This window comes from Leuciscus leuciscus, assembly GCF_965113295.1.
Source record: "Leuciscus leuciscus genome assembly, chromosome: 2".
NCBI lineage: Eukaryota > Metazoa > Chordata > Actinopteri > Cypriniformes > Leuciscidae > Leuciscus > Leuciscus leuciscus.
The window spans coordinates 38,268,021-38,292,237 of record NC_138726.1 but is presented as its reverse complement, the minus strand read 5'-3'; the positions used below and the strand labels follow the sequence as shown (position 1 = coordinate 38,292,237).

Below are 24,217 nucleotides of genomic sequence, written 5' to 3'. Positions count from 1 at the left end.
TGCTGTAAAAAATGATCTGTGTTTTTTTTTTTTTTAGCTAAAACTTCACATACACACTCTGGGGACAACAGAGACTTATTTTACACATTTTAAAAAGGGGCATTATACCACCCCTTTCATATAAAGCACGTCCCGCTTTATCAACAGTAGATTGCATTTTACATCACTCAGTTATTCGGCTGATTTGGATGTTAAGTTTAGCTTAGTGAGGAACGAAAGTGCACCGCTGTGAAGAAAAGGAAGGTGAGCTGGACATTATGAGGCAGCGGCACAATAATTGTTTTACCAGTTGATTATCTTGTTTTCATAATCGTTGGAACTTGGAAGCAAAAATCGAAATACGATTAATTGCACAGCCCTACCTTATACCACACCGCCACCTACTTAATCTCTGTGTCTCTGTGGGGTAGCTGACAAAACTAACATTTTAACCCTTCCAGTCTAATTTAGCACTGCAAACATAAATGATAGCTTTAACATGTCAATGCTGGCAAATGGCCATGGTGTAAGCGGGATAATCCACGGCTAGCGGTGCATTAAACGATTTGAATACACTGTTCATTTCTGACATTTATCCCATATTCCTCATTCAAAATACAGTATGAACTATTCACTTACAGCATGGACTGAGAATCACTCATTCACACAGATTTCATCTGTCATTATAAAAATGAAACTTTTCAAAGGGCGAGACACAGAGTGGGAGACAAATTCCAGAATTAATGTATACTGACACTTATACTACTTACCCTCATCTGACCCATTAATATACGAGAGATGAAAGTCTATTGCTGTGAATATAATTATGCCTTTCGTCCAGAGTTAATCCTGTACAGGGATTTTAACATATTATTTGACTTTTAACAGACACTTCGCCTTTTGACACACAGTGATGAACTAAGCTATATCAAAGACAGCATCAAGTAGTAAACTGAATTGTACTTCTACACCCAAATTAGTGCTCATAATATATTTGTGATTTTATAAGCTCAATCAAATGGATTCTTCCACTGAATAAAAAGAATACTTTGCAGACGGTGACAGGAAACAGGCTGAACTGACAAAGGCAAAAAGCTGTCTCACATTTCACCCAAGAGAGTAACAACACCACCCAAGTCATCTTATACACGGCCTGATGTCGCAGCTATTCCAAAACAAAAAAGGTTTACAAAGTCAGAGAGGTGACACTGCATGATACAGCCAAGCTTTTCCTGTGTCAATTCATTATCATCATCATCATGACAACATGATGACATGACTACAGCACTACATCCTAACACCCTCTGGAGAGAAAACCTGTGTCCTTATGACCTCTGGTCCGGAGGACAAAAAGGCGGAGATCTGTAGAGGATTTTGCAAGAATCAAAAGAATGGGTGCAGATCTGGAAACGGGTGTGAGGTTAAACTACTGTTTATAACATTCAGCCTCATCAAATGCACTGAGTAAGAGGGCATCGATTAATGATGAGAGCCCTGCCTATCGACAGCCTTGTTATTAGGCTCTCCTAACATTTAAGAGTCTTTGGTCATATATTATGAGCAGAGATACAGCGTAACACACGTTTATACAGTGAAGAACAACGATCAGCTGCTAGCAGTAGCTAACAGGATCAAATAGCTAGCTGTCAAAGCTGCTTACACAAGCAGCTGCGTACATTTCTACACCGTTATAATAACGAAGCCACCTTCTATATAAACACTGCACCACTGATCCAGAGCAAACCATCATATATCAGTTACAATAAGTAAGAATGGAAATGAAAGAGATACTGACCTCCAGGAGCTAACGTTAACGCCACTGCCACTCGCTTCAGCGGTGTATCTCTGGCCCTGCTGCGGCGAAACAGCGTCTCAAAACACATTCATCGTTATATACGATGACGAACGCATGATGTGACGATTGCACATCCGTGTCTTGCGGTAGCGGGTCAGTCAGTGATGCGGTGATGATTGTGCCTGTAGATAAGCGCCGCTCGTCGTCGTCGTCGTCGTCCTCCTCCTCTCTCTCTCTCTCTCTCTCTCTCTCTCTCTCTCTCTCTCTCTCTCTCTCTCTCTCTCTCTCTGCTTGCAAACTGACTGTATGATGATAGCGACGTCCGATTCGTGATGGAATCGTTCGTTTGAGTCGGTTCTTTTCAATGAATCAGTTATATTCGGTTCTCAACGATTTGTTCACAGATCAGTCCGAATCGGTTTTGTTTGGATTGTTTGAATACTCAAAAAAGAATACATTACAAATATTACATAATTAATTTATGTTTCCTTCCAGCTAAATTTCACATGCATCTGTTTTAATGTGTTGTGTTGTCTTGTTATTTATGTAAAAAAAAAAAAAAAAAAAGATCAGTCTGAATCGGTCGAGCGGTTCTTGAGTCACCAACTCACAGAACAGATAACTGCGTCTTTCGGACAAGTCCGATTAGTAATGATTTTGGAATTGATGTTTGAATTGATAGGAAGAGAATTTGGAGGGAACTGATAGGGCGAAAAATAAGTTATACTTATATTATTATTTATTATTATTATTTATGACTATATAGACATCATAAATAATAATAATAATAATAAACGTGAATGATCACTAGATTCCATGACTTTACACTGAATTATAAATTAAATGAGAAATTGAGTCGTCATCACGCGGTACACAACAAACCAGTTTATAAAAAAATATATAAAACAATTTATTGGTAAGTGTCCTTGGTGTAATTCTTTATTTGAATTTTTTCGGTTTGTTGTGTAGGCCTACCACATGTTGACATAGAACCACTCAAGTGGATTTCTGAGCCTGTTCTTTCTTAAAGAAATATATTGATGCATATTTGAATTGATTTAAGAACTTTAATAATTAATTTGCTTGTAAGACTCTTCTATGGTGTGTATGATTTAGTTCATTTCAGAATTTCTCTTTTTTATTTCGCTTTTTGCTAGTAAATGTTATATTATTTGTTGCAATAAAATCACTGCACTGATAGATTGCATTGTCGGAGAAAAACATAATAAAAAAAGAAGAAAATTAAAAAGAACCGGTTTATTAAAAGGATGTGTTCAAAAGTACCGATTCTCTGAAAAGAATCACTCCCATCACTACTGTAGCCTACTACAAACCGAGCGTGAGTTTCGCCAAATTGGTTCCGCATACAGCCAGAGGCTGGGCCGTACCATTCATGCATCTAGAGGGGACATGCACGTTTACGCTTATGCTTACACGTGAACTAGCGGGTTTTGTGGCGTTTATTCGTTAAATTAACAATGACAAGTTGGAACGAGGTTAAAAATGAAAACATTCCTTATGTGCTACAGAGTGGATATCTTCCAATAAGTCTATTTTCTGAGGCGCTGATGTCTAATGACGTAGGCGTCTCGTTATTTGCATATCGCTCAGAGTGGGTGGGTTTCAGGTGGGTTTGATAGAGTACACAAACACAATCCTGCTTCCGTCGGAAGCTCATATTACTTACATTAGGATGCAGAGAGATGCTTACATTACTCAAGTGCTAATAGACAGATCACTGACACCAATGTTGTAAGCTCAGATTCAGTATTTATTTACAGGTTCAACCCCTGATCTATTAAAAAACAGCATAATAATAAGACAGAAACAATACGGAGGTTCCCTGTTTTAGGTAAATGTATTTCTGTATAAAGAATAGGCTGAGTCATCTATTTTTTCAGCATTTTCATCAGATAAATATATACTCTCACAAAACAATAAATTTAGTCTACTTTTAATTTATACATATAAAGCAGTATACCAAGGACTTAAGGCGTTAAAATGTAAGGTTGCATTTCTATTTCATTCTTCCATGACTCTCTATTGAAGACTACGTTAATTCAAATAATGAGGTCCACTGAGCTGAGAGGGTACAAATAAATTAGAACTAAAATCAACTTTGCATTACACTCTGCCTCATGTAGTAACATTCTGTTAGATCATTTGATCATTTCAGTTTGGAGAAAAAGCTAATTACGCTCATTACAGTAATGACTAGAATTCATCTTCACAATTCCTATGTGCACAAACAGATGATAAGCAATGACAGATAAACAGGAAGATCATAGAGGATCAACAATACATGTCTTTCAGTAGATTTTATACCAAGTGTCAGTCAGTGAACTGTGAGTTTGGCTGCTCAGCCAACTGTGATGTTCCTGAAATCTGAACGGATAGAAGGTAAAACACCTCCATCAATTCACTTGTGTTATCAAGCCATTGTGAAAGATTAGAATCTATTGTTATGATAAAATGAGCTTGGAAATAAAATCAGAAAGCAAAAAGAGCTCGAGGAAAACGATGTGCATTAGCAATTTATCTAGCTGACAGAAAGAAAAAAAACATACACATGGAATATGAATTAAGTCAGCAAACAAATCTCAATATGCACAGTCAGGGCAAATAATGCCACAGCAAACCAACTGTTTTAGTCAATCGTAGAAATTTAGCTTTCTGTTCATTTTTTTTGCATGTTAGTTTCCATGTTAAATTGATTCACAACAACCCATCTATCATAAAAGTGGTTTTTAAGATCAGTAAAACCTGAATCGTACATATGGTCACACTGGATTTTTGTATTGTCACGGAGCATAGTCGACATTACAAAGTGCTCTCACTTGCCAAGTCCCTTATTTCAGAGCTACTGCTGTGATATGGTTGTTTCACATACATTGCCAATCTCTCTTGATGAGGACGGGACAGGTTTTATTCTAAGTGCATTCAGACTATCTGAATATTATCCTAATGTATAAGTGAGGTACAACAATAGTGTGTTAAAACAGACTATGCTAGATAAATGCAAATCACATAAAGATGAATATTAAAGATTGAAATAATTTAGTATGTGGAAATAAAAGTTGACAAAACTATCTTCATAGATGAATGGGTGTATATAGAGCTAAATATAACAATGTCATTATGAAAAAAACAAAAAAAACAATGAGGTGACGAAATAGAAAATAACTTGGGCCGATAATGTTGTATGACAATTTCAACCACTGATTTTGGAGGATATATATATTACTGTACTGTTAATTTGTTACTTGAGTTAAATTCTGGGGGCAAAAACAACACAGTAATCAAGACATCTTGGGCAACAAACTGAGATATATTTTGTGCATTTATGTAAATGTTTTAAGAACGAACTGTCAAACAATATCAGCCCTCCACCAAGAAGAACTGATGAGTAAAAAAAAAAAAAAAAAAACGACATCAGAGGTATATGTATCTCAGTAGTCGCTGTGAGTTGAGCAGCACACTGATTCGGATCCAGTGACTCTTAGCGATCCCTGTCAACCATATTCTACACTGATAAGCACTTTCAACCTCTCCGAAACATTGGGCAGTACATTCGACCTCATAAAATCAGGCCATTTGGCTTTTTATTCTTTTTTTTTCTGAATATTCCAACCAGCAGAAAACAGAATTCCTTGTGAACGTTGTGCTATGCTGGATCAGTGTAACATGGGGTCTGAATCAATGTGGCCGGCACTGGTAAAGCACTGATTGATTTTTGTTATAAAAACCTTTGGGTGTTAACAGAAGATTGCATTTTAACATGAATCACAAGACTAAAAGCATGTCAAACATCATAATAAAAATGAGCGAATTAGCCTGTACTACTACTAACAGAAGACTTCCTCAATTCTGTGCCTGATCTATGCAAATTCAAAATAGCAGAATGCTGTCAGCCAAACAATCAGCCAGAGTGGAACCACAAAACACTGTAAATAAACATTTCTGTAATGAACAACCTTAGAGACAACCTCTTCTGTGAATTAGAGAGTAGAAACCATTGCCAAAAACCTGCTCAAAGCTTTTGGTACTGGAAACATTTAGTACAACATGAAAATAAAAAAACAAAAACATGACCACATTGTTTGTCGTCGCTCACTCTAGCAAGCAAGTCTCTGAATCCAAACTCATCCGGAACCCCAAGCTCAAAAGATGGACAAAAAACCACTACTTGTTTTGATCAGTCCCTGAGCTACTTCTGGCCATACAGTCTATCAAAAGCACATTCAAAGGAAGCAGCTCACTGACCACTGGGTCCAAAATATAGAAGTCAAGGAAGAGAATGATATAACCAGGCTCCTTGTTACTCCGGGAGACATTTCAGCCCTTAAGGACCATGTGTTCGGTCTGTAGACGACTTTTGCCCACCCAGGTTTCCCTGACAATGGCTCATTCTGTCCTGAAGGTGGAGGTCTGGCTCACTCATGCACGTCCCAAATTTCAGAAAGTAGAGGCGGAAGTTTCTTGTCTTGGAGGCGCAGAGCAAAGACTTGCTCTGAGTGGACGCTGCTCAGTGTGCGGAGGCTGACCAGCTTCATCAGCATTCGGGGAAACATCAGATGATCCTTTGGTGGAAATTAAAGAGTTGTGGATGATTAGAAATACATAGTAATAGCAAAACCTCATCAGTTACACAGTGTTTTTATTGGTAAAACTATTACAAATATTTCCGTTAATTCAAATAAAGCTAAAATAAAATATAACTCATATTAGATGAAAAAATAAATAAAACAAGTTGAAGTTGAAGCATTAAAATGACTAAAACTGAAATAAAAATAAATTAAAGCTAAATAGAAATATTTAAAAAGGAATAAAAATTACAAAAACTAAAAACATATAATAAAGCTAATTAAAAATATTAACAAATACTATAATAGTATTTAAATAATACTAAAATAACTGGTTATAGTCAATTGTTATTGTATGTTATTGATGCAAGTGTGGAATCACCAGTGCCACCTACTGGACGTAAAAAGACACAACAGACAAACTATATAGTGGTCCTCTATGACAAACTAATCTCGATACATTACTGATCTGTTGGGGTCAGTAAAAATGTTCTGTTTTAAGGAAATCATTAATTTTATTCTGGGAGGATGCATTAAATTGATCAAAAGTGACAGTAAAAACATTTATAATGTTACAAAATATTTCTATTTCAAAAACATGCTGTTCTTTTGAACATTTTATTCGTTAAATAATCGTGAAAAAACGTATTACGGGTTTCCACAAAAATAATACGCAGCACTGCGTTTGTTTGTATTATTGATAATAATAAAAAATATTTCTTGAGCAGCAAATCAGCATTTTACAATGATTTCTGAAGGATCATGTGACACTGAAGACTGGAGTAATGACTGCTAAAAATTCAGCTTTGCATTACAGGAATAAATTACATTTTAAAATAACAGGTATTTTAAAAGAGGTAAATCATACTCACGTTGGGTCGTTTTATTCTGATGTAGGAGTGCAGGGCGTCCACATATGGCTGCTGTAGTCTTTCCACTAACTCATGATCCTGCACGTTCGGTCGGTCTGACCCCCCACACACACACAATAACACAGTGTGATTGACGCAAATGAATAATGCTGCATTTCATTCGTTTTGTGAGAAATTGCCTGATAAGACTCACCAGAAGACAAACAATATAATGTTGGTTTTGTGTGTCAAACTGACCTGCTGAGAAAATGTTGATCGCGATGAGCAAAGCGTACTCTGCCTCATCCAGGTTGAGGTCGTTCATGCCTTTTGAAAACTCAAAGATGGGGTTGATGAACTCAACCTGCAGCCCTACAGATGAGTCAGAGAGGACAGAGATCATTTCAGGGCATGAACAACAAAAATAGGTCTCAAATTAAACCACACTGGAAAAAAACTTGTGAAGTTTAGGTTCGGGTGGGTTAAACAGCTTGCAGCTTTGTCCAGTTAGAACAGTGATGTCTCAAACTAAGAATCGTTAAAATGATCTTTTGAGCAGTGTAGTCTTACGAGGTCAGATTCCCAGGAAGATTAAAACAAACAAATTAAACAGAGCTATAAAGTATCCAAACAGCGGATCCATGCTTCAGTCTCACAGCACGTAGCAATCCGGTAGAAGAGTTCTCTAGTGAATGACGTCTGATCCTCCTTTCCAGTCAACAACAATGGAACAGGCGGGAAACACTGGTTTAATTCAGCCTTATACACGGCTCTGTGGAATACTTGATCCTGATTGGTCAATAGCGCCATCCAGCGGTATGTTATTCCAAGATAACAACCGCTCAAAACAGTTAACGCAGGCTCATCCGGGTCACTGAAGTCAGAAGCGCTAGGAACGGTTTTTCTTTGTGGAAGTTTTTCCATTAATTAAATATTTGGTGAGCTAATAAAGTATTAAAACTCAGTCGAATCAATATTTTGTGTACAGTTATTTAACTGTATCATTTTAACTATTTAACCAGTATCGTGGACTCTGCTGCAATTTGCTGACGATTGTTTTGCCCACTGTTGGATTATAAAATACAAACAGGTAACGTTACGATTTTAAAACAGTTTAATCGGAAATCAATATCTCTTATCTCCATAATTAACGTTATTTATGAGGTGAAATGCTGTGTAATAAGTTGTATGACCATAAACCGTATCTCTTAAATGTCCGTCTAGTTTGAACTTGCCGCGCTAGTAACTGCTATCTCCGCGGAAGCTTTGCGTTTAAACACCTAATAAAATATTTCAACTCCGATCAATATTTCGTGTCTAATCATTTACTTATGTGGCAAGTAGCCGTGTAATAAGGGATAATGTACATCCAGGCGGAGGCGGTTGTTCTCTCAAAATAACCCCCTTCAGGCTGATCAAGACCTGTTCACCCTGTCGGGGGTTATGTAAGGGATAATGTATCGCGAGGCGGTTGTTATAGCGAATACAACCCCGACAGGCTGATCTTGAATCAGCCTGAAGGGGTTGTATTCGCTATAAAAAACGCCTCGCTATACATTATCCCGCTTATTACATGGCTACCTACAAAATAAATCAATAATTTGACACAAAATATTGATTTAAAAAGGAGTTTATTGATTTAAAAACGATTGTATTGCTTCCGCTAAAGAAAAGAGTCCGTTCCGCGTCCATAGCAACGCTGTTTTTCATGGCAACGGTGTGTTATACTTCGCAGCGGTCTGTTATCAAGAAATAACAGACGGCATTCTACATTAGAATTCAACCAAGCCATGTAATAATTTGAGAGAACAACCGGCTGGATGTATATTATCCCTTACATAATATGTTTGAACCAGAAACTGATTCAGAAGAAAAGGAAGCACGAATTATATAAGGTTGTCTAGAAATCGATGCATCATAATGGTAATGAGTTTTATGTATTGCTCTCTACAATGTCTGACACATAATGGTAATTGATATGATTAGCCATTGGCTTGACTACGTTATCAAACAGCTAATAATGTGTTGCCAATTTTATACAAACCATGTTCCTGTTCGCCATCTCAGAGACAAACAGCTGCCTTCTAACAATCAGTATCCTTACAAACGCTTTGAACATCATAGAACGTCAGTGGAGAAAGGCATACAGTTCATCATAACATCGTAATATACATCACAATTCACTCGCTATATTGCTAAATGTACCCGATTTTTCCTGTCCCTTCTTAAAGGTGTTCTTGTGCTCACTGCAGAAAAGCCCCGCCCCACACTTTGACAGGATTGGTTACATGTATGTGAAGGTAGGAAACAGGGGCGATTTCAAACCGCGTTTTTGAGACTGTCTTTGGTTCACTGCAGTTTTAAGGAGAAAATACTCAGCAATGGTGTTGACTAATGAATTTGCACATGGTTTGACAACATATAAACACTAACAATTTTAAAACTTAATTTTCACTACACTTTCATCCATTTCTAAATTTTTATTGAATTTAGGTGAAATTAACATTAAACTAAAAGTATTAAATGCTTTAGGAGTAGTTTTCATCATTAGTTGTAGTTGCCTAATGTTAACAAATAATATTCTTCTTTATTTTATCCATCAGGCAAGTTTAAATCGAGCACCCATACAACAACATTTCAAACAGTACCTGCTTTGGCGAAATCCTCCTTATTGTAGCTGAAGTCTTTGAGGAAGGTGATGCTGTCTATTGCTGGGTTATAACGTCTGGAAGTCTCTAGCAGCATGATCTACAGGAGAAAAGAACGTTTAGCAGGTATGTAAAACAAGCAGTATCTGCTGCGCTTGGTTTTTCACGAGAAACAAAATTTGACACCGGGTGGCATTTTTTTCTAAAGCACTTCCCGTTACAAAACAACAGCAGAAACAAGTCTGCCAAACAAGAGTGTTCCATCTGTGCACACAAAAACAGTAACAGAACATGACTGAAAACAATGTGTGTTAAGGGTCAGTCAGGCTAACCTCAATAGTTGAGGTCTTCAGCAAGGCGATCTGGTCCTCACGGGTGAGCTCCAGGAAGCCAGGCAGCTGTTTAGCAAAGTCTACAATCTCCTGCACAGACATGATGGCCAGCTCAGTGAAATGAGCAAACCGCTGTTGTCGAACCTCTCGGTTTAATGGGTCCTGATTCTGTGGCCATGGCTGAAAAACAACAAATCTTGATGTAAACATTTAGGATCAATGTATCAGAGATTCAGAAAGATGGCACAATGCGTAACTAGATATTTGCAGGATTAAACACATGTCTTTCGAAGCAAGGGAGGGCACAATGGAGACGCCAATTCATAGTTTTCAGTCACATGACTGGTACGGAGACCTGGAAGGCAAAACACTGATAGAACTGAAGCACAGGCAGTAGGCCTACTCTGTATCAAGACATTGATATTAAAAGATCAAAATCAATATACACCTTATTGATGATGCATACTATATACACGCAAGCAGATGTGAAAATGAATGCAACACCCTAAATTGCACGTTAAACCTTTTAAAAAGAAGAAGTTATTTTTCACTTTTTTCTGGCTTCATCTGCTTGCCTATAGATAATATTTAATTAATAGGGGGTATGGTGAATTTGGTCCTCGCATATCACTGTCTTAATGCATTAAGCCACATTAAGCATTTTCGTGGTTAGAGTCAGATTTACTAAACAGGGCAAATTAGCATGCGAGCGCAATTCCAAAATAGCGCCGATGGGAGTGGAAAGTTCTAGCCTGGATGCCAGCCGAACTTATCCCCTCCCACAACATTTTTAGGTCGGGAAGTTCGGTCTGGACTTGATCCGTTGTGGAGCTATTATGCCCAAAAAAAAGCTGTTCGGACCAATCAAATTGTCAGGGCGGGCTTTATATGATGATGGACAGATGATCAACAGTAACATAATCTTCCACGTCACCAACAAGCGCTTGGGTTGAATTTGTTTACAACACAGATGACTGCTGCTGGAGAATTGAGATTTCACACTTTCAAATAAGTCAGATAGAATAAATGCATATTTGCCGTACTGTCTGAGGAGAGGCTCCGGGCTCGGTATTCGGCCCGAACCCAAAGTACTCCCCCCGTAAACTTGCAGAGATGGAGAGTGTTGAGTAGGAGGTGTCCATGAGCTAGGAGCAGGAGCAACTTTTGCTAAGTTTTCTGATTAATTACTTTGTCATTTTGCCTCCACGTCCCCCCGATTGCACGTGAGCTTCTCCTCCTGTCCATACGGTAATTTATCTACTGTGCGACAGAGAGTCGCGTGGTTATGACGCAATCGTTAGCCTATTTTTACAAAAACTGCTTCTACGGGGCCATCACGTAAGATACAAGGTAATGGAGCATTTTATACATTTTCGTGTTTCTTTAGAAATAAATAATGGACAAATGGAGTCTTTAAACGCCTCAGATGTAAAGTTATTCGCTGTCAAAGTGACACCAAAATGAATGGGAGTCAATGGATTGCTAACAGCAGGTGATGGTCTGCTAATCAATGGCGGCGCCCGGGGAAGCTTCAATATTTTATGAAACCCTGCCCCCCTGGTTATAGAAGATATCGACAGCGCATTCATTTTAAAAGAGGAACAGAGAACCGCGATCAAGGCATTTGTCGATCGGAAAGATGAATGAAGAACATACGTCACTTACTCCGTTGCTCTGATTGGTTGTAGGTCTATCCAATTGAGTGCAGAGGCATTTTCCTTCCTGGTTCGGTTGAAACACGCCCCATAATCACAGCCCAATGGAGCAGTATCAGACTCACATTCTGACTAGAATCTGAGTATGACGACGTCAGGCTAGGAAAGTTCTAGATCACACGCAAATTAAAGAACACAGACGCAGCCGAATCATTTCCGTAATGACCAACGCCATCGACCAAGAGCAGTGCAAATTAGCATCAGGTTTAAGACATCCTGTTTTGGGGGGTAAATAATAGAGCAAATACCAGTAAATTGATGAGAGCAAACCTTAGTATTTAAAGGCCCCCTGAAATCAAACTAAGTTTTTTAGCTTTAAGTATGAATATGTTAGCCTTAAGGTTATGAATAAGCTGGTGTTTCAAAACAATGACAAAATTCGTATTTAGGAGATATAAGCATTCAAAACGTAGTCTCTCACTTCCGCTAAAATGGATCACAGATTTTTATGACATCACCGCAGACTTTAGCTTCTCATCACATCTTCTGTCCAATCAAATGCTCTCTAGAATCTAAAGCGTCCCGCGACTTCCGCCCCCATACCACCTGGCCAAAGCGACCGTTGACACGTCACGGAGCAATATGGGTTGGAGATGCGTGTTCGGTTGCTCAAACGCTCAAGTTTTATTCTATTTTCCAAATGTACGTTGGTTAAGAATGAAATGGCTAGAATTTATTCACACCTCTACTATTGAATCCAACTTATCAGCGCTCGGATTCACTTGCATGGTGCTGTCAAATACGACTTGCAGTCTGTGAGGTAAACTAAACGCTATAGGCTATTTGAAAAGGGGGAGGATTTCCACTGTTTCAGTGGAAATTACGTCAACGCATCATACAAAGCGGCGTGTTCGAAGTCACTTCAGTGGGCCTTTAAATACTCTCCCCTCCCATAAACTTTGCCTCTGAAAGGGAAACTCCCACAAATGCATATGCAATATGCTCAGCCGTAAAATAACCCTGTCCACACCTTTTCAGCGCTAATTTTTCACTTTCACTCAGGGTTTTAAATCCTGACAGTAGTTTTTTAACACCAAAAGAGGGTTTGTGCTGCTGCAAGCTGTTAATAAATCTGGCCCTAAACATGCAATTCAGCATGTTGCGTTCAAATTCTGGGCACTTGTGTTCACCTGTATATAGAATGCATCATTAGTAAGTTGTATACTGAATTTGATGTTTTAATATCACTGTCTTTGTACATTAGTACTTAGTCCAAACCTGGTAAAAATAACTGGCTTAGACTTGTTTTGCCCTCCAGGTGGGCGTTTCTATAAGGGACATGACATCATGTGAAAACTATGAATTGTAGTTTGATAAACATGTGACAAAGCAAAGCTACAGTCGTATTATCTAGATCTGTTAGTCCGATTTCACAAAAAACAGATGGTACGATTTAAGTAATACAATTACAATTTAAAATGATGAATTACTGTTTTAGTCTGCTTGAAAAACTCTTACAGTGCGCATAAATGCACTTACAGTGACTTTGGGCCGATCAAGAAAAGAGCGTTTGTTGCACTGCTTCTGCATGGACACTAGCTTTTCGATCATCTCCTGCTGTTCAGGAGCCAGAGGTGGCATCTCAGGGGCAGGGCTGGGAGTTGCCACTGTAGAGGTTCGTGCCGTCTCTTCTTCCTGTTTTTTCATCTTCTTCAGTCGAATCTGCTCTTCTGACAGCACACCTATAAGAGACATAGAGATAAAGCTGCTAACAGAATGATAAGCAAACAAGCAGCACACGATCACAATGTCATATGGACATATCATAATAGATAAGATAAGAGATTTGACGACAGCTGCATGGACTACCTGAGACATCCATGCTTAATGAAAAAAGCCAGACATGGGTGAAAAAGAAAGATACACTGCCATTCAAAGATTTTATCGTTTAATAAATATAAATTAATATTTTTATTCAGTAAGGATGCATTAAATTGATCAAAAGTGACAGTAAAGACATTTATAAAGTTACAAAACATTTCTAGTTCAAACAAATGCTGTTCTTTGAACTTTCTATTCATCAAAGAATCCTGAAAATCAGCTTCCACAAAGTTGTATACAGTTGCAGCACAACTGTTTTTAACATTGATAATAATAAGAAATGTTTCTTGAGCATCAAATAAGCATGGCCTATTACCATGGTTGTCAAACTGGGGTACGCGTACCCCCAGGGGTAAAAGGACTGATTTCAGGGGGTACGCGAAAAAGATCTAAGTCATATGCCTTTTCAAACGTTTTCTCTGTCCCACGGTGGTAACTTCACTTCCGCATTTGCACTGCACATTAAAAACGTATTTTCTCCGCATTAACAAAATATTCGAGAGTGGAGACAGAGAGGGTAAAAGTAGAGCTTTTATGATGATCTTGGCAATGATCTTTGCAGCCTGCTGCAGTGCTGATTACAGCTCTGCGTCATAATAAACGTTGCTATGACGACAGATATATATTATTTGTCGTGCGCAAATGAAAAAAAATCCTGTCAGAAATCATCCCAGTTACGTCTATTTGACAAAAAAATTATTTCAATCGATGGATAAACTATTTAGTTTACTATTGTTAATGTGTTCTCTTTTTTATTATTATTTTACAGCAGAGAAGTTAAGAAAATATACAATGTTATCTTATGTGAAAAGCAATACTTATCAGTTTGTGAAAAGTTAACAATAGCTTTAATGAGATGTTGGATGTGTTGTAGGCCTATTGTGTGTGAGATTGGGTGCACATCTGTTTAAAATCATTATATTCAGCACATTTGTATCATATGTTGACTTTTGATGAGATTTGTATCATATGTTTATGATTCTATTCACTATTCTCGACAAAATTGATCAAAATAAATATTAATAAAAAACTTGTTGTTAACAATTGGTGGTGTTGGGGGTACTCCAGAAGATCTATAATGTCTCAGGGGGTACATGCCTGTTAAAAGTTTGGGAACCACTGGCCTATTATAATGATTTCTGAAGGATCATGTGACACTGAAGACTGGAGTAATGATGCTGAAAATTCAGCTTTGCCATCACAGGAATAAAAAAAACTTTAATAAAAAAAAAAAAAAAAAAATATATATATATATATTCACATACACATAGAAATAGTTATTTTAAACTTTAATAATATTTCTCAACATTACTGTTTTTACAGTATGTTTGATCAAATAAATAAAGCCTTGATGAGCATGAGAGACTTCTTTCCCTTTTCAAAAACATTTGAAAATCAGACCAACCCCAAACCTTTGAATGGCAGTGTAGATGTTGATGGTTAAAGAGTGTCACTCACATTGCTCTAGCATGCCCGCCTCCCTGCACTTGCGCAGACGGCACTGCTGACACTTGCGGCGCATGTACATGTCCATCTCGCAACGGCCGGAGTTCTTGCAGTTGTACTGAGCTCCTTTGATCACGCTTCGTCTGAAGAAACCTTTACAGCCCTCACAGCTCAGCACATTATAATGAAAGCCAGATGCTTTGTCTCCACATACGCTACACACCTCATTCCCCATCATCTTGGGAGCAGGGCCCTTCTTTCTCTTCGCTGGCTGACCCCCTGCACAAACACACACAGGACAGAGACACTAACGTATGAGCTTTGCAAATCCAAAGCAACATACACAAATAAATTAACTAACTAATGCATTATTATTTACTTAAATTAAGCCAGTTCATCCACACATACTGTATACACATACTGACATGCATGTTCATTCATGAGTAAATGTTGTTTTACATTATGTAACAGGTAAAGTTCAATTATTCATTATCTGAATCATTTTAAGCACTATAACCAATGTGAAGTATATGATCTATGACATGAGTCCAGATGTATCCTCCAGTTGTTCAAGCTCACCTGGTGCAGGGGTGTCGTCTGAGGGGTACATCTTGATGTCGCTGGGCTCCATGAGCTCATTGTGCGAGGTGCTGTATGGGGCCGTTTGACTGAGAGTCTCCTGTTTCACTTCTGCTGTCAGTGCTGAAGGGCCCTCTTCACTGGCACGGCACAGTGAGTCCCCTGTATACATACCGACAACACATTCCTTTCTTTTAGGGCTGGGTCTGATGATCAACCAGGTGTCCAATTAGTGAGAACAACTTGATTTTCTTTCTTTAGATATTTTTTAATATGGCGCTGCATACACATGCATACGGATTACTTTTGGTCCTGTAACATGCTGTGTTTTTCACACTGATTTTATTTTACAGGGAGTTCTTAAGACAAGTCATTGAAGCAAGAATCCAACTAGATTTGAAAATGTATTGTTTTATACTTTTCTAGTTCTAATGGATGACAAATCACTGTGACTATAACACACCACACAACCAACAACATGCATTAAGGGGCACAAACCTGTATAAATGTCTTTGTTCTGCTGAACACAAATTTTTTTTTTTCATTACTATGGAAGTCAATGGTGCCCCACAACTGTTTGGTTATCCATATTCCTCAAAATATCTTCTTTTGTGTTCAACAGAAGAAAGAAACTCATACAGGTTTGGAACAACTCGAGAAATGTCTTTTTGTGTGAACGATCCCTTTAATATAACACACTGATATAACCTATTTTTATTTATTACAAACATTAACACACCTAGGTCAAGAATGCATCAATTTATGGGAAATTCCATCACATTAAAGCTTATGGCAGATGGTTAGCACTCTACCCATATTTCAATTTTCGGAAAGTATGGACAGTGCCCAACATTTTTAAATAATAAAATGAAAGAAGCCAATTTAAAAATCATTCATCATTATTAGCCGTGCATTAAAGACTTAGGTACATTTATCTTAAGCGTTTTACCACTGGGCTCCTTCTGCCAAAAGTAGGAAGAATATCTCTCTTTTTTTCTGTTCTTACACCAAACATTTTTGGCTGCAAATTTTTTGCATTCTTATTTCTTGTGTTTTTACATATTATGTGTAATATTTCTGTCATTAAGGTTATTGTTCACTGTGATGTTTATGGCAATGAGGAGCTAGATGATGTCTTAAACTTAATTTGCATGATGGGTAAATACCACATTCACAAGGCAAGATACCTTAAATTTAAATCCAAAAAGTATTTGTTTCAGATTTACGTTTACTGTTATCATCACCTAAAAAAGTTCAAATAATTTATTATCAAATAAATTGTATTTTTCCCTCTGCATTCCCCACTTTTTTTCTGCATTCCTCACAATTATTTTTCTAATGTTGTATTTTTTGTTGAAATTTAAGTTTAGCAAATAATGAAAAAGCTAAGAATGCCCATGAGTAAAAAAATAAAATTAAAAAAAAGTTTTATATTAGTTACCCAAACCTCTATATAAAAACATATATTAACACAAATAAATCACACATGTTAGCATATTAATCATGCAAAAACCAACAAAAAAACCCACTTGAAATTTTAAGCCGTAATAAATTCAACGTAAAATTCAACTGTAAACTGCCAGTTTGGGCAAACAGTTTTGGTAACCACTGACTTCCGCTGTACTGACGAAGAAAAAATTATTTGCTATTAATTATGAATTAATTACTATTAATTTACCCAGATATTTACTAAAATATCTTCTTTTAGTTTCTACAGAATAAAGTCATAGAGTTTTGGAATAAGATAAGTGAATAAATGATGGCACTAACACAATGTCTAGCATCACTTGGTTTGATATTTTGTTATTAACCCAATAAAAAACATGCATTACTCATAACACAATTACTTTTAAATAACTGGTGTCAAGGTGATTTTAGTGGATATATGGAGTCACTTTTTAAGTTCACAAAACCTTTGGTAAAATGTTTTGCTTAAAATAAACTTGTGTTATTTTTCTTAGAAATAAACGCCACTTGGTTTGATATTTTATTATCAAACGCAATGACATTCATACATTTATAGGTGTGACTAAAGTGTTCAACTATGTTCTGGCAGCTTCTGATTTGTATCAACCCTTTGTATGTGAACATTTTCACATTCTAGTGAAAGAAAAACAAAGTCTTACCATGACCAACATCAGTGATATCAGTCGTAGAAAGGGTGGACATCTTCCACACAGCCACTTGTCATAACGAACCAGCACTGCACCTGCAGAGCACAATGAAAGGCAAAGTTGAAGTCTTGAAAAACTGCCTGTTTGTGTCAATGATTCTGTTTTTAATATTCAGTCACAAGAACTGCCTCAAACTAACAGTAACTTTGAATATACAGTTCGATACTAAATCAAAACCACCTACAGAGTAGAACAGCAAGCAGCAGAGTGTGTTCAAATCAAAAGGAGAATCAAAGCAACAATGACACACACACACACACACACACACACACAAGCCAGTCACATAGTATGGGCAGAAGAGGTCTGCCACTCTCACTGACAATAAATGCACGCAATGCTGATCTATACTAATGACTCTCAGTACAGTTCCTTAAGTAGTCACACTTCTGTATGGAAAGCTCACAAAAACTACACAGTCACCCTTTCACATCATGGGAAAGAAGACAAATTGAGAAATATTCATTGACTTGAGGGCATGTTTTTGCCAACTAAGCATGCTGTTTGAACAGCCTACTTGAGAATAGGAATTGAAAGTGCAAAAAAATCATGGGTGTTGTTTTGAGAGTTTTAGGAAATGAGATGGACATCTGATTTGAGGACGAATGCTTTGGGTAAAGGCTCGATCACATTAACCCTGACATGACATACAATTTACCTAAAGGAATATTCCTGATGGACTTCCAATGGTGGATACATTCACATCAGTTAAAGTGTGGTGATGCAAAAACCACAGCACTAACCAATAGCAAGTTACTTGTTCTGGCAGTGACCTCTGTATGGGCAGTTCACAACTACACACGGGTCCTGCCTACTTTGCCAGTGAAACTTTGTTGTGCAAGAGTATATGTGACCATGCTTAAGAATGCAGAAAAAAAAAATGCTGATTCAGTTCTACAAAATGACCTTATCAGCTAAAAAAGAAAAGAACCATGACTCACAAAAATAAAATACTACTAGGAAAAAAAAGGAGGGGGGGAAAAAACAAGGCATTCTAAGGGGAACTTCTTTAAATGACAATGTTGTTAACTGACAGGCCAAATGTATTCCAGGCCCTCCTAAAATTATATTGAAAAAGATATGCAGTAAACAGCGTTTCGGACCAAAGTCAAACACAAACAACTTTTCATAAAATACCCAACTATCCATTAAAATCCATTAGTTATAACTGTCTAACTAGAGTCTAGGGTATCATTATGACATGCTGTGATTTATTGCATTTATCATCTTAAGTGGATGCGCCGGAGCGCATATAGGTCACTATATCACATTTAGTTTTAGTAGTACGATTATTCAATGCATTTTAGATGGTTTATTCTTATATAGTGCATTAAAGCTGCCGTCGGCAAGTCTGGCAGATTGGGTCGATTAGCCAAAATTTTGAATGTTTACAACTCTCATGCCCCTCCCCACTACCAGCGAGCACCCTCCCATCGAGGTCGTGCTCGTCAGTGCGTCACTGTGCGTGTGTACCTGATTTTCTGTGAACGCGTCCGTCTCTTCAGCATCTATCAACACCATGGACTCGGAGGTAGGCTGCCCTGGCTAATCTATCCATAAATAGCAATAACCGAGGAATTGGAAGCTTGTTAGTAGATTTTCTCTCCGCCATCACGCTTCATGCAATCTCCAGGCGAACTTCAGGCGTGGCGTGTGCATGTGATATTAACGTGCGCGAGTGAGGGGGGATCTGTGGCGTGTGCACGACCTGTGATTGACAGTCAGATCTCACACCCCCCTGCGCTGATTGGACCTGATGAAGCGGGAGCGCTGGATTTTTGCAAAACAAATAACACGCTCCAGGTGGAGTTAGAAGCTCGGGTTTTTTTCTAAAACCACCTTATTTATGTTGTTCTGTCGGATTATAGTGTCGATTACACTGAATATGATCAAAAAAATGTTGCCGACGGCAGCTTTAATAGAGGGAGAGGCGGGACATAGCGAGTGTGTGTGCGTGCAGCTTATCTGTGTAGGAGATCCAACGAATTCCTGCATTGAAAGCACGAGTGCTGCATGAGAAGTTTAGGGAGTTTCAGTGATATTACTACATTAAACTACTAAATATAATGTTGAATATAATAGTAGTTTAAATGCAATGTGGGGATATTTGTGGGTTCTGATAATAATAATATTATTATTTTGATAATAATAATAATAAAGTAATACTAATAATAAAAACCTTTCTTCTTTATTTTGGCTTAAAATATCAAGATAGTATCGTATTGTGAGTTCTGTATTGCGATTTGTATCGAATCATGATATGAGGGTCTCATTACACCCAAACTCTATTATTATGATCACTTTTTTTCTAAATCAAACAGTATTCCTAAATGCAGTTGTAGCATACAAACTATTTATTTGAGTTTTTAGTATGTTTTAATTGATCTTAAATTTTAATAGATTTATAATACTGGCCATAACATGAAAATCACCAATCATTTTATTCTGGTGAATTTTTACGCTGATATACCAATAAGATTAGTTAAATAATTCATGAATTAGGCTGTTACACAAAAAGTTTACACATGCAAATCTGGAACATTAGCATGACACAATTGAAACGCATCTAACTATAAATACAAGAAGTAGATTTGAACATTAAGGTAAAGTGAACCAAAAAAAAGGTCAAATCTTTTCAGCATCCAATAAAAACACTCCAAATGTATTGATATATGCAGAGTGTGTGTATATGGGCGCTGAAGCATGTTAATGTGAGTGAGAGCCCCACTTACCCCTAGAATGATGATTTGTTATTGTCCATCCATGTTGTTCTCTGCGTCACTAACAGCACATCACATTTTTTCTCTCCAATAGTAAGGATGCCATCAGAGGAAACTTCTCTCCTATATTAGACTCTTCACTTCAGTGTCACAGCTTTCTGACTGACAGAAAAACAAAGAGAGGAAAAACTAGAGTGACTTCTGTTTTGGAGGTTGTATAGCTCTAAAGCTGAGCTGTTCGGAAGGATTATATAAAAACAAGAAAGCAAGAGAGAAAACAAGCCAATGGATAGAATGACAGAAGAGAAGGTGAATGAGTGAGTAAAAGAGAGTGAGAGAAGGAAAAAGGAGGGAGAAAAAGAGAGCAAGAGGGCACATGAGAGGTTACTAGCGGTCATTCACATGGCTGTGAAATCCCCACAGAGGCCTGAGCTCAAACCTCCACCTTTTGTCAGTGTCTCCCAAAGCACATCTTGGAATTTAATGCAGAAAGATATGGAGTCACTGAACAGATGCACAAAGAACATCTCAGAACATCTCCTGGATATGAGTTATGGGTTTATTGAATTAAAAATAAGCAGTAATAGGAGTCCCGCCACTAGACGCCATAAAATGTTTGTGCTTTAACAGTCAGAATAATGTCAACCGGGATACGACCCTGATGTCGTGTCATTCCACTGGTACACTTAAACCAGGAACAGACCAAAGTCCAGGTTATGTCACCAGTCGTACCAAACTTAGAATTTAAAACCAATAAAATGGCAACTGTAAAACCATAACAAGTTAGAAACTCTTAGCAGCCCAAAATAATGAACAATAATACACTTTCCGCACAACTATTTCTAATATACAAGCTGGAAAGTAAGATGTACTTCTAAAGAAACACATTTTGTTCATAAATTGCATGATAATAAGCGCACATTATATCAGCTGTAAGAAAAGACAATGGATCCGTTGTAAAATGGAGAAAGAATCCTGTCATTGTGTTAAATCCCTTTTGTTCAAGGGCTCAATGAATTGTGTAGCTCTAATTTGAATTAAACATTAAAATCACATTGAACATGAGTCATGACCTGATGTAAACCAATGGAGGCTTCTTTCAATGTCCAATGTTCTGTACTTATCAGTGTGCTGTAACCTTTGTCCTGTAAACCAGTGTGCTCTACATCTGCCAGATCAAGAGTCAGATCATCTGCTGGCAGATATGATAGCTGGATAATAGTGACAATGAACAACTGAAACAAGAATAACAGGCCATCATTCAGACCACTTCATTTCAGTAGAAATATTGAATTTGCTCTTGCCTGTACAAGTTGTGTTTTTCGCAAAATTCTGCCTTAAAGTTTCAAGCCCGAAAATATGTTGAAGTTTGGATTCAGCTTATTTCAGGAAGTGGTGTTTTCCAATTCTGTACAAGCTTCCTCTAAATTTTTCATGACAATTAAGAGGAAGAAACCCCTACTATTAATAGGATGCAGATTCATAATGCGAAATGGTGGCATTCGATTTAGTCAAAAAGTGCTGTTGGGTTAGACTCTCAACACAGAACTACTTCTTAAATTCTAAAATTAACCAAATTGCTGAAAAAACAGATACTAAAACGGAGAAGATGCGTAGGCTGGTTTCCACCCTGAAACAGACTACGCCTATTGCCAAATTAAAAAGTGGTCTTTCATAGAAAATGCCCACAAAACTATGTAGCCTACCACTTCACCCACCTTTTCATGCAAAGTATTCAATGGTGGGAGCGAGGTAAATTAAGCATGAACTGTGTATCATACTACGACAGATAAAATCTGCTCTTTTACAAGCATACAGATGGCATTGACTGTACACCCACTTTTAATGTCTCAACATATTTGAAAAATGGCTTAAATAAAAAAGAACGACTGCTAAAATTTCACTGAATTGGCTAAATAAAAGCACTCGACGCTGCTAAGTGTGCTTATTTACAGTGAGTGACATGTTGAAGGTAGGGTACATTAGGTTGCATGTAATCATACACATGCTGATTTTAATAACACAACAGAAGTAACATATTTTCCTCTGTATTGTGATGTACATTTGAGTGTAATGGATTTTCAAAAAAAAAGTAAGGTGGGGACTTGCTTCTATGCATTAATTGTTAATTAGATTTTGAGATGTGAATGTGTCGATGTGATCTCGAAAGTGGGAAAAGCTCATGGAAAATCTGACCAAGCTTGCAGGGGCGGCGGGGTTTAAGCGGACTAAATGATTGGATAAATCCGGCATACATCACCAGAGAGAAGTCTGTCATTTCCACCAGAAGGTCCAGTTACATTTTGAATAATTAAAAATTACGAGGTGAAAAAAGACATCGACATGGATGAATCGTTCACAATAAGATCTATATATAACATGCACTTAGCAAATAAAAAATTTCATGCCGATTTTAAGAATACCAACACAACTGCAAACGTGATTATTGATTTTATAACAGTTATGTTGCAACAAGGAAAATTGTTCTAAAAGAATCAATCATCGAGCTAATTGGAATAACTAACAAAAACCAAAAGCCTGTCTGGAGCTGGAGCTGAAGCCACTCCTCGCCTCAAAGCTTCTGCAATCCCATTCCGAGACGCCACTCCGTGTTTTCCCTTCCTCGCTCCCTACTCCTCAACTAAAGAGAGAAACCCGATGAGAGCGATCGTGGAAAGTGGAAACACAGACCTTCTCCTGAATTTCATAACCTCTCATCGCTGCAGCGATTCGCGAGTGAGAACAAATACATTAAAAACAAAAACAATTATAAAAACAGTCACATGGCTGTCATACTAATAATTATCAGCACAACTGTTAGCTCACTCGACCTGTCAAATTGGAATTGTATAAACAGCTCAAGATAACTTCATAGCTGCTCTTTCACACACATTTCTGTGAAGGATTCAATTCGGAGTACTTTAACAGCTTTAGTCTGTACTTCACCCCAAATACTGTAACTCTGAGGATTAGCCTCTAATTAACTCAGGACATGATCAACAGGGCAGATCACGGATTATACAACTATATTGAACAGCAGTGTTAGTGGTAGCACTCATCAGCTAGCCAAAACACCCTGTTAGCCTTTGCACCTTAAAACAACCCCGGTGTAATAAATTCAACAATCCCAGCAACTAACCTACCATCTAAACACTGACAGATTAAAACTGACAACCTTACGGTAAGTGAGTTAGACAACTGTCGTTTGATCCGGGGTGTTTACAAGCGTTATATGAAGCACTGACATACATGTCTCCCATCATGACAGCTACAGGAGCTAACATTAATATCTCATTACACAGCCCTTGTACCGCGTAAACACTCATGTAACTCCCTCAAGAGATGACATGGTCATATGAGAATAACGCTAATTTTCTAGTAATACCTCGCTTTGCTGCTGATGACGAGATCTTTAATCCTACACGGTGAACTTTACACTGGCGATGTGAAGAGAGAAACGCCTAGGTAGGCCGTGGAGAGAGAGAGAGCTCTAAGATGGCTACATACAATCACAGGACTGTTTTTTGTATTGTGCCTTCAAAATAAAAGTGCCTTAGTGACAACGGCATCTCTCCAA

General features: G+C 37.7%; 2 protein-coding genes across 24 annotated transcripts in view; both read right to left on the bottom strand.

Moving 5' to 3' along the window:
- The window catches only part of madd (MAP-kinase activating death domain), a 64,788-nt gene extending 62,743 nt beyond the window's left edge, over nt 1–2,045 (bottom strand). For 10 of the 21 annotated variants that reach the window (XM_082161105.1, XM_082161103.1, XM_082161107.1 and 7 more), the window contains exon 1: nt 1,775–2,042. The gene's annotated coding sequence lies outside the window, so the exon portion shown is untranslated. Of the gene's footprint in view, nt 1–1,774 lie in introns of all 21 variants that reach the window. The other 11 variants (XM_082161088.1, XM_082161089.1, XM_082161099.1 and 8 more) reach the window with 3 other exon arrangements.
- A 1,479-nt stretch (nt 2,046–3,524) lies between these two features.
- nr1h3 (nuclear receptor subfamily 1, group H, member 3) lies at nt 3,525–24,170 on the bottom strand. 3 transcript variants are annotated; one of them, XM_082161357.1, is made up of 11 exons: nt 24,026–24,170; nt 20,653–20,802; nt 17,876–17,958; nt 15,750–15,911; nt 15,183–15,449; nt 13,383–13,585; nt 10,189–10,368; nt 9,857–9,956; nt 7,467–7,580; nt 7,230–7,324; nt 3,525–6,354 (listed from the first exon to the last, which is right to left on the bottom strand). In XM_082161357.1, the coding sequence occupies exons 3-11, from the start codon at nt 17,916–17,918 to the stop codon at nt 6,208–6,210; spliced, it is 1,311 nt and encodes a 436-aa protein (XP_082017483.1). In that variant the 5' UTR covers nt 17,919–17,958; nt 20,653–20,802; nt 24,026–24,170; the 3' UTR covers nt 3,525–6,207. The 3 variants fall into 3 exon arrangements, with proteins under 3 accessions (XP_082017483.1, XP_082017484.1, XP_082017485.1); XM_082161358.1 differs by having other exon boundaries at nt 20,653–20,798; nt 24,026–24,163; XM_082161359.1 differs by lacking the exons at nt 20,653–20,802; nt 24,026–24,170 and adding an exon at nt 18,108–18,960.
- Nucleotides 24,171–24,217: the final 47 nt, after the last annotated feature.

Bases quoted from the DNA above. Each gene is read 5' to 3' on its own strand.
- nr1h3 (XM_082161357.1), bottom strand. From the start codon at position 17,918: ATGTCCACCCTTTCTACGACTGATATCACTGATGTTGGTCATG. The intron at 15,912-17,875 runs GTAAGACTTTGT...GTATGTATACAG, and splicing joins TATCACTGATGTTGGTCATG to GGGACTCACTGTGCCGTGCC. The intron at 10,369-13,382 runs GTAAGTGCATTT...GTTGTTTTTCAG, and splicing joins TTGATCGGCCCAAAGTCACT to CCATGGCCACAGAATCAGGA.